Source organism: Mustela nivalis (assembly GCF_964662115.1).
Source record: "Mustela nivalis genome assembly, chromosome: 9".
Classification (NCBI taxonomy): Eukaryota; Metazoa; Chordata; class Mammalia; order Carnivora; family Mustelidae; genus Mustela; species Mustela nivalis.
The window spans coordinates 78,005,146-78,024,916 of record NC_139028.1 but is presented as its reverse complement, the minus strand read 5'-3'; the positions used below and the strand labels follow the sequence as shown (position 1 = coordinate 78,024,916).

The 19,771-nt window shown below is 37.3% G+C and overlaps 1 protein-coding gene and 1 long non-coding RNA gene across 7 annotated transcripts in view; one reads left to right on the top strand and one right to left on the bottom strand.

Moving 5' to 3' along the window:
* LOC309872724 overlaps positions 1-19,771 on the bottom strand; it is a 639,146-nt gene that overhangs the window by 191,672 nt on the left and 427,703 nt on the right. Inside the window, exon 2 of the long non-coding RNA XR_014316087.1 lies at positions 19,690-19,724. This is a non-coding gene — a long non-coding RNA (uncharacterized lncRNA). The remainder of the gene's footprint in view (positions 1-19,689; positions 19,725-19,771) is intronic.
* The window catches only part of PIK3C2A (phosphatidylinositol-4-phosphate 3-kinase catalytic subunit type 2 alpha), a 168,201-nt gene that overhangs the window by 137,757 nt on the left and 10,673 nt on the right, over positions 1-19,771 (top strand). For all 6 annotated transcript variants that reach the window (XM_082747221.1, XM_082747220.1, XM_082747219.1 and 3 more), the window contains 9 exons: positions 127-221; positions 565-745; positions 4,665-4,769; positions 5,961-6,053; positions 8,198-8,327; positions 12,904-13,040; positions 15,589-15,758; positions 17,188-17,344; positions 17,949-18,058. In XM_082747221.1, coding sequence (XP_082603347.1) covers positions 127-221; positions 565-745; positions 4,665-4,769; positions 5,961-6,053; positions 8,198-8,327; positions 12,904-13,040; positions 15,589-15,758; positions 17,188-17,344; positions 17,949-18,058 — 1,178 coding nt within the window. The remainder of the gene's footprint in view (positions 1-126; positions 222-564; positions 746-4,664; positions 4,770-5,960; positions 6,054-8,197; positions 8,328-12,903; positions 13,041-15,588; positions 15,759-17,187; positions 17,345-17,948; positions 18,059-19,771) is intronic.

Below are 19,771 nucleotides of genomic sequence, written 5' to 3'. Positions count from 1 at the left end.
TTTTATCAGTGTTATCTTAATAAAACTATAAAATCTTGCTTTATATAGTTTCTCTTTTGATAATTTTGTCCTAATAATATTATATGGGTTTGACCACTAGTAATTCTTACTTTCCTTTATGTGTAGGCTTTGAAATATGAAATTTACTTGAACAGTTCATTAGTGCGCTTCCTTCTGTCCAGGGCATTGGGAAATATACACATAGCACACAATTTATATTGGTAAGAGTTCAACTTTTTTTAAGTAATTTATTTCTTATCTCTAGAGATGGTATACTCTGAAAGTCTAAACAGTATCCTCAGACTGCTAATGTCAATACCAGATGTTTTATTAAGGGCATTATTATAAAGAAGGCAGATTTTTATGTCCTTAGAAATAAAACCAAAAATGCTAAATCTCCTGGCAATAAAGAGCTAACAAAATGTTAAGAGTTCCATAATAATGAGTTTTTACTTACAGCTTAAAATAAATTCCTGGATACCAAAAAAATGAACCTACATTGATATTCAAGAGACATTCATCCAGTTTTCAGAAGTGGCTGACATAACTGTTTTGCTGTATTAGGCTCCTCAAGGATGCCCTGCATGATGCACAGTTTGGTGCCCGATACGAACATGTTTTGGGAGCTCTCCTCTCAGTAGGAGGAAAAGGACTCCGAGAAGAACTTTTGAAGCAGACTAAACTTGTGCAGCTTTTAGGAGGAGTAGCAGAAAAAGTAAGGCAGGCTAGTGGATCAGCCAGACAGGTATGTACCCAAAAGAGGGAATATGATTATTTTGATCTTGAAGGATCTCTATAGTGTTGATGAGTTGTTACTCTTTACCAGTTGATATCCAGTAGACTAACTATACCTATGCTGTTTTGAGCAGATGAATTCCGTTTGTTTAAAACCATAGGAAAAGACTGTACAACCTAACTCAAAAACAGTTTTTTAATTTCCATGCTTATGAATTCCTTCCTGATCACAATTCTTTTTTTTTTTTTTTTTTTTTTAAAGATTTTATTTATTTGACAGACAGAGATCACAAGTAGGCAGAGAGGCAGGCAGAGAGAGAGGGGGGAAGCAGGCTCACCGCTGAGCAGAGAGCCTGATGCGGGGCTCGATCCCAGGACCCTGAGATCATGACCTGAGCCGAAGGCAGAGGCTTAACCCTCTGAGCCACCCAGGCGCCCCCCTGATCACAATTCTTGAGTTTATTTTTCATTATTTTCTTTTTATCTTTTTGTAACTATGAAAGTAATGCAAGTATGAGCTAATGCTAATGTTTAAAAAATCCAAGTAATAAATTTATAGGATAAAAATTTATTAAAATGTTAAATTAATGTAAAAATTAAAATTTTCCAGTTCATTTTCTCCCTGCTAGGTTTCTATTATTCATAGTTTGCTATATGTCCTTTCTGGTCTTTTATATGACTTTATACATATATGCACTTAAATATATACACAAATATTTGGACTTTAAAAACTTTTTATAGAAATAAACATACATACATATATACATACATATTGTTCTTGAGATAAAATTCACCTATTTCATTCATTCTGTTTTAGTACATTCACAATGTGGATGTACAGGCAGCGGCTTAACCCACTGAGCCACCCAGGCGCCCTCTCCCATTCTTTGAATTATCTTTTTATTTCCTTGGTAGTGTCCCTTAATGCACAAAAGTTACTAATTTTATGAAGTTGATTTTTCCTTTTGTTGCTTGTGCAATTGATAACTAAGAATTTGTGGTCAAGGGCTCAGTGGGTTAAAGACTCTGCCTTCGGCTCAGGACATGATCCCAGAGTCCTGGGATCAAGCCCCACATCGGGCTCTCTGCTCAGCAGGGAGCCTGCTTCCCCCTCTCTCTTCGCCTACCTCTCTGCCTACTTATGATCTCCATCTGTCAAATAAATAAATAAAATCTTTTAAAAAAAAAATTTGTGGTCAAATCCGGGTCACAAAGATTATACAGTTATGTTCTAGGAGTTTTATTGTTTGCTCTTATGTAAGTCTTCAATCCATTTTGAGTATTTTTTAATATGCTTGGAAGTAAGGATTCAACTTTATTCTTTTACATGCAATTATTCAGTTGTTCTAGCACCATTTTTGTTTTTCCAGTTTTTTGTACAATTTTCTCCCTTCATAATGATATGATAGCCAGATTTTGTCTTAACTGGAGGGTCTGTAAATACTGGCCTATTCAACCCACTTAAAAGCAAGGTAAAAGCTGCCTTTTTTTTTTTTTAAGAATTTTATTTATTTATTTGACAGAGATCACAAGTAGGCAGAGAGGCAGGCAGAGAGAGAGGAGGAAGCAGGCTCCCCGCTGAGCAGAGAGCCCGATGTAGGGCTCGATCCCAGGACTCTGGGATCATGACCTGAGCCGAAGGCAGAGGCTTTAACCCACTGAACCACCCAGGCGCTCCTAAATGCTGCTTTTTGAAGTGGTCCCACCATGGAACCTCTGGTCATCCAACCACATCACTTTATCTTCACTATAATGTGCAGCCACTTTATTTAATCTCATTCCAGATTTTAACTTTTCCATAGCTTCCATTATTTTCCCCATGTTTTTCTCATAGAATGTCTGCCACCACCTTTGGAAACCTGAGACTTCTTATCAGCACTCTCTCCTAGAGGCTGCTCACCACTCCCCCTCAGCACCCCGCCTTTTCCAGATCTGCTTTTTCCCTTGGGCAGCATCTTCAAAACTTCTCAGCACCATTTGTTGAAGAGACTGTTCTTTTTTTTTTTTTTTTTTTTTTTTTTTTTTTTTTTTTAAAGATTTTATTTATTTATTTGACAGAGAGAAATCACAAGTAGACGGAGAGGCAGGCAGAGAGAGAGAGAGGGAAGCAGGCTCCCCACTGAGCAGAGAGCCCGATGCGGGACTTGATCCCAAGACCCTGAGATCATGACCTGAGCCGAAGGCAGCGGCTTAACCCACTGAGCCACCCAGGCGCCCCTGAAGAGACTGTTCTTTCCCATAAATGATCTTGGCACCTTTGATGAAAGTCAGTTGACCATAGACTTATGGGTCTGGATTCTAGTTCATTGATCTAAAAGATTAGCCTTATGCCATACTGTTTTCATTATTGTAGCTTTGTGGTAGTTTTTGAAATCAAGAAGTATGAGTTTTCTAACTTTTCTTTTTCAAGGTTTTGTTGTTGTTGTTGTTGTTTTGGTCTATTCAGAAGTCCTTGCAATTTTGTCTGAATTTTAGGACCATCTTGTACATTGCTACAAAAAGGAAGTTGGAATTTTGATAAGAATTGTGTTAAGTCTGTGGGGCGCCTGGGTGGCTCAGTGAGTTAAGTCTGCCTTCATCTCAGGTCATGATCCTGGGGTCCTGGAATTGAGCTCTGCATTGGGCTTCCCGTTTAGCGAGGATCCTGCTTCTTCCTCTCCATCTCCGCCCTTCGTGCTTATGCTCTCTCTCCCTAACCTCTCTCTCTCACTCTCTGTCAAATAAATAAAATCTTAAAAAAAGGAATTGTGTTGAGTTTGTAGATTAATTTGGAAAATACTGCAATCTTAATAATAATAAGTCTTCCAGTTCATGAACACAGGATGTCTTTTCATTCGTCTGGATCTTTAATTTCTTTCAGCAATTATGTGGGGGGTTTTTTGATGGGGTTTTGTTTTGTTTTGCAACTTGCTCTTTTTTACTTCATCTTAGAGAATTTTATGTGAAGACCTATAGTCACACCTCATGTTTCTTAATGGGTACATAGTATTACAAGGTATTGTAGCATAATTTGTGAACTGTTACTTTTGTAAATCGTTTACACATTTTTCTTTCTCCATTCCTACAGTGAATATAGTGTATAAGTATTTGCCCCTTTGCTACTATTTCCGTATATGATATTCCTATAGGTGAAATAGCTGAGTCAGGAACTTTGTATATTTTTAGTTAAATCTTTTTCTCCACCAATAGATTATGAAAGTATCTTTTTCTGCCCTGTTGCTGGGACTGGGGTGTTAACCTTAAATTTTTAAACTGTCAGGAAAAATTGCATCTCATTTCTGCTTAATATCTACTTATTTGATTGTTAGAGACTTTTAATTAATATGTTAAATAAACCATATGTACCCCCCCATGTTTATAAGCCTTTGCCCTTTCTAATTCTAAAATTAACACTTTAGCAATAGCTTGTTTTTGACAGTTGGGCATTTTAAAATTTGGGTTGGTCCACGACATAATTTATTTGTCTTAAAAATGGGTCTTCCTGGGGCATCTGGGTAGCTAAAGCATCTGCCTTTGGCTTGGGTCATGATCCCAGGGTTCTGAGATCAAGCCCTACATCAGGCTCCCTATTCAGTGGGAAGCCTGCTTCTCCCTCTCCCACTCCCCTTGCTTGTGTTCTCTCTCTTGCTGTGTATCTCTCTGTCAAATAAATAAATAAAATCTTGTTAAAAAGTAGGTCTTCGGGACGCCTGGGTGGCTCAGTTGGTTGGATGACTGCTTTCGGCTCAGGACATGATCCTGGTGTCCCAGGATCGAGTCCCACATGGGGCTCCCAGCTCCATGGGGAGTCTGCTTCTCTCTCTGACCTTCTCCTCACTCATGCTCTCTCTCACTGTCTCCCTCTCAAATAAATAAATAAAATCTTAAAAAAAAAAAAAAGTAGATCTTCATTTTCAGTATGTACTTACAGAGTCATTCTCTTTTCCTAGGTTGTCCTTCAAAGGAGTATGGAACGAGTACAGTCCTTTTTTCTAAGAAATAAATGCCGTCTTCCTCTCAATCCAAGTCTTGTTGCAAAAGAATTAAATATTAAGGTGACATATAAAATACTAATAAGTTAATATTATATTTCATAATCTGTAGAGAAAAAATGTGTAGGAAGAAAGCAGATGGGCTGATATACTTAAGGCAAATAAGGATAATATCTGCATATAGGTTGGTTATTAGTATTTATGGATGTCTGTTTGTGTACGAACCATATTTACCTCAGTATGTTTTACTTAACCACCATTCCTGAAAGAAAAAACAATATAGAATTATTTGCTGTCTCAAAATAAATTATTTTTTACTATGATATAATAGCTGTCATGTAGGCATATGTTAAAATTCCAGTCACCGATAGCATTTCCTTTCCTCCCTTGTGAATGTTCAGAAAGACTTCCCTCAAGTTTATAGCACTTTTTAGAGCCATCAAAAAGTAGTTGAATCATCAGCATTGAGTGATTATATTTCAGAGTGGGCCAGTAGTTATGCAAATAGTGGATTTTCCCTTAATGAATTCAGCAAAAGCAATCAATTAATTCATCCATTAGAGTCTCTGGTTTGGAAAGGCCAAGGTACAAGTATTCATAAAGGCATCTCAGGTTTTATTTCTTTTTAAGTTGATACATGGCTTCTCTTTACTAAAATTTAACAGTGGGTCCCTGAGTTGTATGTTATTGGTGGGGGCCATGGGGTCACATTTTCTCTTTGTGTTTTGTTTGTTGTTTCTTTTAATTGGTCTTTCTTAAATTAGTTTTTTTTTTAACCAGTTTCATTTTAAAATAAGATTTGGTCTTTGCTGATGAAATTTTTAAATTTAGTGTTACAATTTGATTATGTGGCTAATTATTAATTAGAAGAGTACCATAAATAGGAGAAGTAGAGATCTCATCCCAGATCATACTGCTTTAGAGAGAGATAAGAATATACAAAATTCTGAGCTCTGTTGAGGAATTAAGATACTTTTAAAGCTCAAACTTTTAATAATTTTGTCTCAAGTTTTAAGGTTTTTCTTCTCATCTAGAGAGTAGTAGATGATATTTTACTCATACTGTGTTTAAGTTTCAAAATATTTTTAAACACCTCTTATCTGCTGGATGATCTAAAAAGCAGTTCACATGTGTTATTTCATTGGCCATACTTCAGAGGAACAGGTGGAGAGAGAAATGCTTAGGACAAAAAAATCTTAAACCCATTTTTATTCCAGTGTTACCCTTCTAATGCATAGCATGTTGTATTTGTAGTCATGTTCCTTCTTCAGTTCCAATGCTGTGCCCCTAAAAGTGACAATGCTGAATGCTGATCCAATGGGGGAAGAAATTAATGTCATGTTTAAGGTGAGCAAAATCAGGTTACTTTGTTTTTCTTTTCTTTACTTTTTTTTAAAGATTTTATTTATTTGAGACAGAGAGAGAGCACAAGCCGAAGGGAGGGGCAGAGGCAAAGGGAGAGGCAGACTCCCCACTGAGCAGGGAGTCCAGTGCAGGTCCATCCTAGGACCCTGGGATCATGACCTGAGCTAAAGGCAGACACTTAACCGACTAAGCCATCTAAGCACCCGAAGGTTACACTGTTTTTAAGTGGCAATTTAAAAATTACTTTCTTAGGGCATCTGGGTGGCTCACTCTGCCTTCGGCTCGGGTCACGATCTCCAGGTCCTGGGGTCGGGCCCCTCATTGGGCTCCCTGCTTGGCAGGGAGCCTGCTTCCCCCTCCTCTGCCTGCCTCTCTGCCTACTTGTGATCTCTGTCTAATAAATTAAAAAAACTTTATAAAATAAAAAATAATAAAAATTACTTTCTCAAGTTCCTTTTCCAAATTGCAAATATAATTTTATTCAATATTTAATTAAATTGAATAATTATGGGGCACCTGGGTGGCTCAGTGGTTTAAAGCCTCTGCCTTTGGCTCAGAGCATGAACTCAGGGTCCTGGGATTGAGCCCCGCATCAGGCTCTCTACTTGGCGGCGAGCCTGCTTCTTCCTCTCTCTCTGCCTGCCTCTCTGCCTACTTGTGATCTCTGTCCAATAAATAAATAAAATCTTTTTTAAAAAATTGAATAATTATGTGAAAAGTTATTGCTGATATAAACTGTTCTAAAAAAGATTTGGGAATAAATGCAGCCCTCAGCTACAGCTGTTACCTATGGTCATAGCTTTAGCAGATAATGCCTTTCACACAGATAGGATGTGAATGATACCCCCTAGAGTTGTGCAGCGTGACACTACAAAACCATGAGCAATGGCATTGGTTTTTGGAAACATAAAACTTACCTGTGGGAAGCAGCAGGAGTGGAATACTACAAGAGTAATCTATTACCAAAGTTCTGTGTGTTGTGGTCATAATTTGTATATTGTTAAGGAAGAATGGAGAGTTGTAGTTAATTCAGTGAGTTCAGTTAGTGCAGGCTTATATATATAATGTGTATATATGATGGTTCAAGAGAAGCTATCTTTATGAATATAAATGTATATATTTATATGTATGTATATTCTATATATGTGTGTGTATATATATATATATGTAGAGAGAGAGAGAGAGCAAGTTCTCTTAAATCTGGTTTTGGACTATATTTTACTAATATATTTGCCTTTTCCTAAAATAGTACCATCTGAGTACAGAAATTTTATATATTAAGTTTTAATATTTGTTAGGGCTAATCTCTAATTTTTTTTCATAATTTTCTTTTTTTGTTTCTTTTTAAGATATTATTTATTTGATAGAGATTACAAGTAGTCAGAGAGGTGGGCAGAGAGAGAGAGAGCGCAGAGGAAGCAGGCTCCCTGCCGAGCAGAGAGCCCAATGCGGGGCTCCATCCCAGGACCCTGAGATCATGACCTGAGCCGAAGGCAGAGGCTTTAACCCACTGAGCCACCTAGGCGCCCCTTTCATAATTTTCTTAATTGTGTCTCAAAAAATATATTCATTGTTATATGTTTTAAAGTTATCCAACTTAAAAAAGAAAATGATAAATTGATGTGGTTCCAGTTAGATTTCATTCATTTTGGGAGGGTTAACTCTTTCCATTTTTTTAAGTAAACTTCTGGTTTGAGATAATTACACATTCAGTCTGTTGTAAGAAATTATACAGAGATCCTAAGTATCCTTTACCCAGTTTCCCTCTGTATAACATCTTGCAAAACTATCCTACAATGTCACAATGAGACTGTTGGCAATGATACAGTCAAGGTAAGGAATATTTTGATCATGACAAATATCCTCCATTTTGCCCTTTTAAAAATTTGAGTATGATTCACATACCACAAAATCTAACCTTTTAAAAAGTGTAGAGTTGGAAGAAACTGAGACGTGAAGAGGTTAAGTAATTTCCTCTGGAATACTAAAGAAAAATAAAAGGCAGTTCTGTTTTATCTCATTCTTCATTCTTTCCACCATTTTCCCCTCCACCCGTCTTTTACAGCATGTAACGTAATAAGTCTTTTGGAAAGGTACACGTTTCATTTTATCTCCTTGATTTCAAGGTTGGTGAAGATCTTCGGCAAGATATGTTAGCTTTACAGATGATAAAGATTATGGACAAGATCTGGCTTAAAGAAGGATTAGATCTGAGGATGGTAATTTTCAAATGTCTCTCAACTGGCAGAGATCGAGGTAAGTCTGTCAGCTCTGTCTTGGTGTCTTATTATTTCTTCTCTGTGAACTTAGCTTAGAGTATACTTGTCCTGTGGGAGTCCTGATGCTGGTACACTATGATCTCAGTTGTTTCTTACTTTAATTCAGTGTTACTTTACTGATTTATTTGTTTATAATTAAATAACTCCTTGAGTAGCCCTGATAAATTTTTTTTTGCAGTGGTTTTTTGATTTTGCAGTAACCAGAGGTTCCCATTGATTGACTAAATGAGGACTTCATAGTCTTTAGCTTTTAACTTAAGATTAAGGTGTCTTAAGTTAAACCAATTTTGATTTAATTTCTGCAAAATAAAATAATGGTTTCAAAATTTTTTTTCTACTTTAGCACAGGCTTCATCTTACTATTTTATTGCATAAGTTTTCTTCCTTACCACATATGTTTAGTGTGAATAATAAAAGCATTACACCCAGAAATATTGTAATAATTAAAAGGTAATGAATGTGGAACACCCAGCATGTGACATGTATTAGGTTCTCAGTAATTGTAGCCATTGTCATTATTCTTATTCAACAAATGTTTGTGTTGATCTGCCAGCTACAAAATGCTAATAACACGAAGTGTTTATATTTAGAGGGAAGCAGTTTAAAGACCTACAAAGTAATTTGAAAATGCTTTAATAAGCTAAAAGCTCTAAGAGAATTTTTTAAAGATTTTATTTATTTATTTATCAGAGAGAGAGAGAGCACGGGCAGAGGGAGAAGCAAGGAGTCCAATGCAGGACTCTGTCCCAGGACCCTGGGATCTCATGACCTGAGCCAAAGGCAGAAACTTAACTGTCTGAGTCACCCAGGAATCCCGAAAATCTCTAAGAGAATTAACAGAGGCAGTGCTCTGGGGTTTTAAAGGAGGGAAAGATCATTTATAGTTGATGGAAATGAGAAATGCTTCTCAGATTCTAGTCATAGACACTGGAAAGTCACCAGAATAATTATCTAGTCATCCTTATGATATTTGCCATTCACGTTATGCTTAAATGCCTATACTGAAGGAAATTTACTGCATTTCAATGTAGTCTGTCCTATCCTGGATAACTCTGATGGCTGTAGAGTTTTTTCTTACAGTCTAATGAATGGGAACTAACTCCTAATGTCTTCTACCCATCAGTTCCAGTTCTCTTTATAGACAGTCATATAATAAGTCTTTGTGATGATGAATATTGTGGCCTCAGATCCTGAGTTCCACATTCTTCAGCCATTTGTCATATATGACTTTAGATTACCTTATTTTCTGATGATTCCCATTGTAAAGGCTCAGGTGACCCAGTCTCTGAGAATGGCACCTGAGTTTTGTAGAATGCAAAATAGGCAAAGTATTGCACATGCAGAACTTACTCACAAATAAAACCATCATACTAGCTAGCTCCTGCTTAATCATGTCTTGGCCATTTTGTACTTGTTCATTTTGTATCTTAGACCCAAGTATAGGACCTTACCTATTAACTTCCTTGTTATTATTGGATCCATTACTTTTCAGCCACTTGGATTCTTTTTAAAATCCGAGTTTTGTTATCTGTTGTCGAACCTCTTAATTTCTGTCATGAACTGATTTGAAGAATCTATATTCTTTAGCTTCTGCTAAGGCATTGAAAAAAGTGTTTACTAAGAGAGGACCAAGGACCAACCAATGTGTTGTATCGCTAGAGACATGAGATTTCCTGTCAGGTGATTGCTAAATCTTTAGGTACTGTGGGGTACCTATGTGGCTCATTGGTTAAGCACCTGCCTTTAGCTCAGGTCATGATCCCAGACCCCTGGGATTGAGTCCCACATCAGGCTCCCTGCTCACTGGGGAGCCTGCTTCTCCATCTTTCCGATGCTTCCTCTTCTTGTGCTTAGTTTCTCTCTCTGTCAAATAAATAAAATCTTTTAAAAAATATCTTTAGGTACTGTATTTTATTTGGATACTTCATTGTGTTATCAACTGTTCTCCATTTTATCCATTAGGACAGTATGAGAGCCTGATCACTTTACTTTCTCAGTTTAGAATGTACAAGCTTTATTTATTTATTTGACAGAGAGAGACATAGTGAGAGAGGGAACACAGAAGAGGAAGTGGGCGAGGGCTCCGCAGAGAGCCTGATGCGGTCCTCAATCCCAGGACCCTGGGATCGTGACCTGAATCAAAGGCAGATGCTTAACGACTGAGCCACCCAGGCATCCCTACAAACTTTATCTTGTCAAAAAGAAAAGCAGGTCAATTTAAGAATTCTTGCTGGTTGGGGGTACCTGGATGGCTCAGTCGGTTGGGCCTTTGACTCTTAGTTTCAGCTCAGGTCATGATCTCAAGTTGTGGGATGGAGCCCCACATCGGGCTCTGCACTCAGCAGGAAGTCTGCTTGAACATTCTCTCTCTCTCTGCCCCTCTCCCCACTCACTTGCATGCAATCTCTTGCTCTTGCTTTCTAAAATAAATAAAACATTAAGAATTCTTGCTGCTTAAAAATATTCTTGTTTTTCATAAGTTGTAAATGGAAGTTATTTTACTAAGATTCCTCAATGAGAGCCTACCATTTCATTAAGTTGCCTTTCTGTCACCACACTTACTTCATATAGTTGCAGTTTCTCTTTCTTCTTATGGAATTCCATGTAACTTGAGAGGCAATCAGATTCCTCTTGTTTTTTATGTTGTTTCTTTTTTTTTTTTTTTTTTTTTTTTAAAGATTTTATTTATTTATTTGAAAGAATTTGAAAGACGGAGATCACAAGTAGGCAGAGAGGCAGGCAGAGAGAGAGAGAGGGAAGCAGGCTTCCTGCGGAGCAGGGAGCCCGATGCGGGGCTCGATCCCAGGACCCTGAGATCATGACCCGAGCCAAAGGCAGCAGCCCAAACCACTGAGCCACCCAGGCGCCCCTTTTATGTTGTTTCTAACTGATTATTGAGTACTTACTTTGTGTCTTACCCTGGTCTAAGCTTTTCATTTGTATTATCTCACAAGTACCTTTATTTTCCAAATGAAATCGCATCCATATCCTCTGTGAACTTTTTACTAGTATTTCAGTGCTTCTAGTAATCCCTCACTTTTTCAGACTCAACAGTTGTCTTTAAATATTCATGAGACATTTACTGTATATCTTCCCCACACACACACACACCCCCCAATTGCTTGATTTTAAGTTCTCTCAGGGTAGGGACCATATCTTACATAGCGAGTAGTACATTGTATATTTTATGAACTTTGGTCCACTGTTTTAGCACGTAGTGATTTATATGTATGTATATATGATTATGAAATTAGAAATTTATATGTATATTAAAATTTGATTAAATATAGTCATAGAATCAAGGTGCAGGTACTCATTGAAAAAGTATCTCAGTGTGAACTATTAACTAGATGATACACTTCTTTTGGGATCGTCTGAAGACCTTGGCCAACTTGGTTTTTTCCAGTCCTTTGTCTGAAGCAGATCTCTGTGTCCATATCTTTTGATACCAGTGCATCTCCTTGATTTTGAAAATACATAAAACTGTTTTGTTTTTATTTAAAGATTTTACTTAATTTATTTTTTTGACAGGGAGATAGAGAGCACAAGTAGGCAGAGAGGCAGGTAGTGGGAAAGGGAGAAGTAGGCTCTCCGCTGAGCAGGAAGCCCGATTCAGGGTTTGATCCCAGGACCCTGGGATCATGACCTGAGCCGAAGGCAGCTGCTTAACTGACTGAGCCACCCAGGCACCCCAATAAAACTAATTTTTTAATTATAAGAATAATACATGCATATAGTAAATGTAGCAGGTAATAGAATTTATTTATTTGAAAGAGAGCACCAGTGTCGTGGGGAGGAGATAGGGGGCCAAGGGGCAGAGGGAGAGGGAGAAGCAGGCTCCCTGCTGAGTTCAATTTTAGGACCCCAAGATCATGACCTGAGCCAAAAGCAGACACTTAACTGACTAAGCCACCCAGGTGCCCCAGTCTTTCTTTTAAGCGCAAAATGACAATTCTCTATCTGGATTTTTTTAAAGATATTATTTATTTGACAGAAATCCCAAGTAGGCATAGAGACAGGCAGAGAGAGGGGGAAGTGGGCTCCCTACCGAGCAGAGAGCCCAATAGCAGGGCTTGATCCCAGGACCCTGAGATTAATACTTTAGCCAAAGGCAGAGGCTTTAACCCACTGAGCCACCCAGGCTCATAAGGACAATCTTAATCTATTCTTACCTTTGAAAGGGCTTATTATACTCTGAAACACTCCATCATTGCCCAAATACGTGATCAGAGAAAGTTTATTAACTAAGTAACTTTATTAACTAGGTCAATATTATCTAGTTAGTAATTAAAATTATTATTCTTGGTGGAGGGTATAGCACACCCTGTATAGTACAGATTATGGAGCCTTAAATTCAAATTCAACTGTTATATTTTGGATACTTCTGAAAATAAGAGATTATTTTGATTGCTCAGATTTTTTTTTGCATGGGCTGCCAGACTTGATTTTTTAGAAACAATTCCTGATACCTCATGTCAAAGATTGAAAGCTATAAATTTTTTAAAGGCTTTTGGGGAGGTATTTTTGCATAGCTTAATGTTTTGTTGTTAAAGGTATGGTGGAGCTAGTTCCTGCTTCAGATACCCTCAGGAAAATCCAAGTGGAATATGGTGTGACTGGATCCTTTAAAGATAAACCACTTGCAGAGTGGTTGAGGAAATACAATCCTTCTGAAGAGGAATATGAAAAGGTGATTGGCAAGTCTCTTTATTCCAGATAACTTTATCATAAGTGTATTACATAGGTTATAAGTGCTTTTCATTTTCCAGCTCTGGTGACTAGCCATGTAGTCTAAGTTGTGAAAGCAGTGTCTTTCTCTAAGTTTAAAAAAAAAAAAAAAGTTATATACACATATGTTTCTATATGAACAGTTTATCTAATGGTAAGAATCCGAGTGAAACCAATGCTAAATTACCCCCAGAATATTCCAAGCATGCATTTAGAGGCCAGCAGAACAGGTCTTTTTATGACCCAGAATGTTCACATTTCACGAAGATCTTGGGACAAGTTATGAAAATGAGTAGAGTGGCTCCATGTGTGTAAGTGTGGAGTTGAGAGGAAAAATATAGGCCAGACTTTCTGAGCTTGAACTATGTTCCAGGTCATCAGGTATTGAGCCTTGGGCAAATTATTAATCTCTTCTGTTCTTATTAATCTCTTCTGTTCTTCAGTAACCTGGGATATGAAGTAGTATACGTTACAGTATTGTAGTACTTTTTTTTGGTAATATAGTACATATTATGGCTGTAAAAAATAATATTACAAGGCTATTGTGAGAGTTAGATGAGTTTATAAAGAAAGCCCTACACAGAGTAAATTCTGTAGTTGATAGCTGTTAATATTAGAGGTGCCAATTTTTTGCTTTAGCGTACTTTTGAATTCTATAATAAGAAGAACTCTCAGAGCAGCTGAGTTGCTCATTCGGTAGTATATGACTTATTTTTTTTATAGACAGAGTGCGTGTGATCACATCAGTGGCAGGAGGGGCAGAGGGAGAAGGAGAGAGAATCTTTAAGCAGACTCCCCGCTTCATGGAGCTGAATGCAGGGCTCAGTCCCACCACCCATGAGATCATGACCTAAGCTAAACCCAAGAGTTGGACACTTAACCGGCTGAACCAGACAGGTGCCCCATGACCTTAGTGTTGTGAGTTCAAGCCCCGTGTCGGTGAGGGCTGGGGAAGTAGAGTTTACTTCAGAAAAAATAGAAATGGGGGGAAAAGGGAAAGGGAAATCTCTTAGGACATAAGGCCTCTAGTGATCCTAAACTGCCTAAGAAAGACTCAAGAACACTTTCTTTTTTAATTATTTGACAGACAGTCACAAGTAGGCAGAGAGATAGAGAGGAGGAAGCAGGCTCCCTGCTGAGCAGAGAGCCTGATGTGGGACTCGATCCCAGGACCCTGAAATCATGACCTGAGTCAAAGGCAGAGGATTACTAACCCACTGAGCCACCCAGGCACCCTCAAGAACACTTTCAATGGCAATGTAAGGAGATCTCAGTTTTAATGTCATTTGCCTGCCTCCTTTATGTCATCAGGTCATTAACATATCACATTTACAGATAAATACCAATTCTATTTGTTGACCTAAGAAGGTAGAGGAATTTAGCTCTTTGTTTAAAATCACTTCCTTTTCTTATGGTGTGGGGAAAGCAGTACAACAGAAGCTGATACTTTATAGTAATGTTGGCTCTTTTGTGGTTCTGGGGAAGTGGTTTGACACAAAATAATTGTCAAGTAGCATACACTGAGTGCCTTTTATGCATTTGACTCTTAATGTACTTTACATAGAAGAGTCACACTGCTTGGGGTGAACCTTGGGTCTGCCACTTAAAAATTATGTGATCTTGGGCAAAGAACTTCTATGTTTCAGTTTCCCTCATCACAATGAGGGAAATGACAATCATAATCATACCTACGTCATATAGTGTGCATGTGTGTAGGTTTGTAGGTGTGTAGGAAGAGTAGTGTAGTGACTGGTTTGTGATAAGTGCTGTGTAAAGCTTGGCTCTTTACCATCATCAGTTATGATTTCTGGGGAGTTATGAAATAACCACATGGACATGTAGAGCCATATGACTGTGCTATTCAGAAATTTAGTTCCCGGAGGATAAACTAAATGCACATGCTTTAGATAAAAGTACTCATTGTATACATCTTGCTGCATCCTTCTGCATGATACTATGTTAATAATTTAATCCCCAGGGCGGGTAAGACTGAAGTGAGAGATCTCCAGCTTCAAAAAACTTGCAGATGACATAAGGAGTCAACAAAACATATTAATTATACTATTGTATGTTTAAAGATACAAGCTTTCTTCATACATGCCCTTCCTATAAACCAAAAAAAGGGAAAATATTCTTTTATTCAGATTAATCTTTGTCACAGTGTTACCACCACTTGTACTAAACAGTAGAGCCTGTGAGGAACAGAGTTGCACAAAGATGATTCTTAAAAGATGTTTAAAGGCAGCATGTAGCCCAAGTAGGGACTGGCAGTTTCTCTGCCTGTTAAAGGATAATAGGTGGGAGAGATAGGGCAGTAACCACCTTTAGAAGGGTGTTTTTGTTTTTGAAATATGACAAGGCTGAATTTTGTTATCATAACCTAGTTTATAAGGTGTTGAAAAAGTGAGTCACGATAGTGTTTTCAAAGGGTGATGAATTACTTTAATCTTTATAACCTGCCTCCTTTAAAAATAATTTTTTTCTAAAATAATTCTCGTTCTTTATTATAGGCTTCAGAAAATTTTATCTATTCTTGTGCTGGATGCTGTGTAGCCACCTATGTCCTAGGCATCTGTGATCGACACAATGATAATATAATGCTTCGAAGCACAGGACACATGTTTCACATTGACTTTGGCAAGTTTTTGGGCCATGCGCAGATGTTTGGTAGCTTCAAAAGGTACTCACATTGTTGCTGCTGCTGAAGAAAAGAGGGGCCCTTTTTTTTTTTTTTTTTTTTTTAAATCAAGTACCCTGAGGGGTGACTGGCTGGCTCAATCAGTAGGGCTTGCAACTCTTAGTCTCAGGGTTGTGAGTTCAAGCCCCATTTGGGTGGAGCCTACCTTTAAAAAACAAAAACAAGAAAAATAAGTACTCCAGGTAATTCTGAAGCAGAATTAACACATTGTGGATCACTTTTCAAAAGGTATTAATAAAATAATCTGTATCTGTCCACATGTGTATATATATCTGGAAGAGTTTCAATAATTTTACTTGAAAGAAAAAGAATTCAACTTTTCTTACCACACAGTGGTTAAGTTTTTGATGGTTTTAATGTCAACCACTTTACAATCTAAGTATTCCTTTTCTGTCCACTTTCCTCTTCCCAAGAAAAGTGAAACTGTTGGTTTGCTTTCTTAGGTTAATTAAAGAGGCCGTTGACTTTGTTCTGTCATTTCAAGTAATGCTAAAATGACTTCAAGTTCTGTCATTTCAAGTAATCAAGATGTTTTCATTTTGATAGAATCAGAATTTTACTTAAGATTGATATACGTGTATATTTTGAGGAACCTTTCTTTTGACACATTTAGCGAAACATTGATTTTAATTAGTAAACACAACTTATTTTATTTTACAGATTTTATTTATTTATTTGACAGAGACCACAAACAGGGTAGAGCTGGGGAGCAGCAGGGAGAGAGAGAAGCAGATTCCATGCGAAGCAGGGGGCCCGATGTAGGGCTCAATCCCAGGACCCTGGGATCATGACCGAAGCCAAGGGCAGACTCTTTAACTGACTGAGCCACCCAGGTCCCCCTGGACACAGCTTATTTTAAAAGAAAGGGATTTTTCCACAAATTAATGTCCCCAAACTTGCCTCTTTTCTTGGTACTGTCTTATAGCTCTCATTGAGTATGACTAGGTGTTAAAAAAAGACCCTAACAAATGACTTGACCTTGTAGTAGATAAGAATGAGTCTGTCTCTCTCCCTGTGTGTGTGCGTGTTTAGTAACATTTGTTGGAATGAATTAAGATATATTTAACTACTTAGTGGTACCTATTAGGAATGTTCCCATTTGTATGATGGCAATGAGTGCCGAACTTTTCTCTCTGTACTGTTCTCTATTTGAGTGTGTGATTTTACAAATACCATCTTGGAAAAAATTCATATATGTGTTCTATCTAAATAATGAGATTGATTATATGATGGTTTTTCTGAAAAATGCAAATTTATAAGTTTTAATGCAGATTCAAACCTGCCTGATTCTTAATTTCCCAGTTGGAAATTGCTCTGGCTCAGGTAGCTTAGTTCAATAACCATGTGGTAACAAAAGCACTATTTGAATATATTCTGTAAATATTGTGTTGTGTACTTTCTTTTTAAATAGGGATCGGGCTCCTTTTGTGCTTACCTCTGATATGGCATATGTCATTAATGGGGGTGAAAAGCCTACCATTCGTTTCCAGTTGTTTGTGGACCTCTGCTGTCAAGCCTACAACTTAATAAGAAAGCAGACAAACCTCTTTCTTAACCTTCTTTCACTGGTAACTGTGTTCTTTTACAAGCCCTTAATTAATTTACATTAATGCTCTGTTTCAATAGCTAAAGAAGGATATTTTGGAATAAAATTTACCATAGTTTCAAATGTCAGAAATAGTGTTACCAAATATTCAAAAATTGCCAGACATCATTTATATAAAATATAAAATGTAAGTCACATCTACCTTGGAGGTGTGGAGTAAAAGTAACTGACTAAAAGGGACCCTGAGAGCCATCTCGGATGCTGGAACATATTTTGTTTCTTAATTTTGGTGTTCAGATTTCTGTACTTTTCTGGGTGTGTATTAAGTCAAACCTCTGCTATGATTATTGAGACTGAACCTGATTTTTAAAAAAAGAAGAGGACTAGACTAAAAGGTCTGAATTTCACAGGTTTTTAAACTGGCTTTGTGACTTCCAACAATTATATGATCTCAGTTTTTCCCATTTATAACTGAATCACTTAGGTGCCTATAAGACTAATATAAATTCCTCAAAACTGTGATTATTTGGTTTGCTTTAGTTCTAATTACTTGGCCAGCTTTTAAGGGATGGGTGGGGAACAGACTTTTAAAAAGTAACTCACAAACTCTTTTTCCCTTTCTGTAGATGATTCCTTCAGGGTTACCAGAACTTACAAGTATTCAAGACTTGAAATATGTTAGAGATGCACTTCAGCCACAAACTACCGATGCAGAAGCTACAATTTTCTTTACTAGGTAAGGCATATTTAAATATGTTAGAGAAGGCACAGAGCTTTGATTTGTTTTCCTTAGTTTAAACAAATGCTATATATCAGAATCTGATTTTTAGGAAATAATTGTGATTCACAGTATTAGCAAAGAGTAGGTTTATCCAAAGTATATTTTATGTCAGAAGTTTATTTACTGAATCAATATAAAGGATTTACAATAACACTAAAAAATTTATTTTTCAAAATGACTCAGGTTTTATTTAGTATATGACTTGAATTATAAACATCCTATTTATGACCTATTTCTGCAAAGCATATTTTCTATAGTGCCAAGTACAAGGATGTGTGTGTGTGTGTGTGTGTGTGTGTGTTGGTTTTTTCCCCTAAAATAATACCTGTACTAATCTGTTTTTCAGGATTTTGCCATAACCATTTTCATGGATACCATAAATAATTAAAACTGCAAACTCTGGGACACTGCTATAATAAATAGTTACTATAAGATGTAGTACTTAAAATACATATATTAATTACTGGCATTTGAACTTGTCATTTTTGCTTTAAAAGCAGATCTTCCTGGCAAGTATGTTCTAAAAGTCTGGTGACCAGGTTGGTCACTATCTAGGGATACCACCTCATTATTATGCCACAGAAGGGAGGGACCTAAGAGCTCATGTTCTTTTTTCTCTTTTCTCTTGCCTTCTTCCTCTCAGTGGAAAAGAGATAGAAAACTGGACTGGACTTCTCTAGTCTCAAGAGTCTGGGCTGAATTGAATTGAAGGAAGCTGACTTTTGTATAGCCTTCCAAACTAATCCTGATAATTTAGGTATTGATGGGTTTTGTTTTGTTTTTCAAAAGAGATTCACTTGGCTTCTCTAGGCAAAACTATAAAGCAGGCAGGTATTGGTCTGCTTGAGCTGCCATAACAAAATAATCATAGATGACATGGCTTAAACAATAGACACTTAATTTCTCTTACTTCTGGAGGCTGGGAAGTCCTAGAATCAAGGTGCCAGCTTATTCACTTTCTGGTGAACTTATTCACTTTCTGGTGCCTTCTTGTTTCCTCACAGGAAAGGAGGAGATAAAGAGCAAGAAAGCATAAGCTTTCTTGTCTCTTAAAAACACTAATTCTTTTGGATCATTTTTATCCTTAAGACTGCATCTAATATTGATTACTGACTCCATAAAGGCCCTGTGGGGTTGGGGCTCAACATAGGAATTTTGGAGGATACAAATATTCAGTCCATAGCAAAGCAAGAACCTTTGTGTGAAGTTCTAGACTTTTCTTTTTTGAATCTCTTTCCTCTTTCTGGATTTCTTTATTCTGCTTCTGAGACAGTATTTGTTTTATCCAAGCCTGCTTTCCAAATTTGTTACTATGAAACTCCCAATTCTGTCAAAACTTCTTTTTCCAACTGAGGGAAATTAATGATTATTTGAAGAAGTCTGATACCAGATTCTACTACTATTTGATAGAAAAGATTTTATTAAATTTGGATAACTTTTTTTTTCCCAAGATTTTACTTATTTGACAGAGAGAGATACAGCGAGAGAGGGAACACAAGCAAGGGGAGTGGGAGAGAGAGAAGCAGGCTTCCCGCTGAGCAGGGAGCCCAACGTGGGGCTCGATCTCAGGACCCTGGGATCATGACCTGAGCCAGAGGCAGATGCTTAACGACTGAGCCACCTAGGCACCCCTGGATTACTTTCAGTGCTTCCTTCTATACCTGTTTT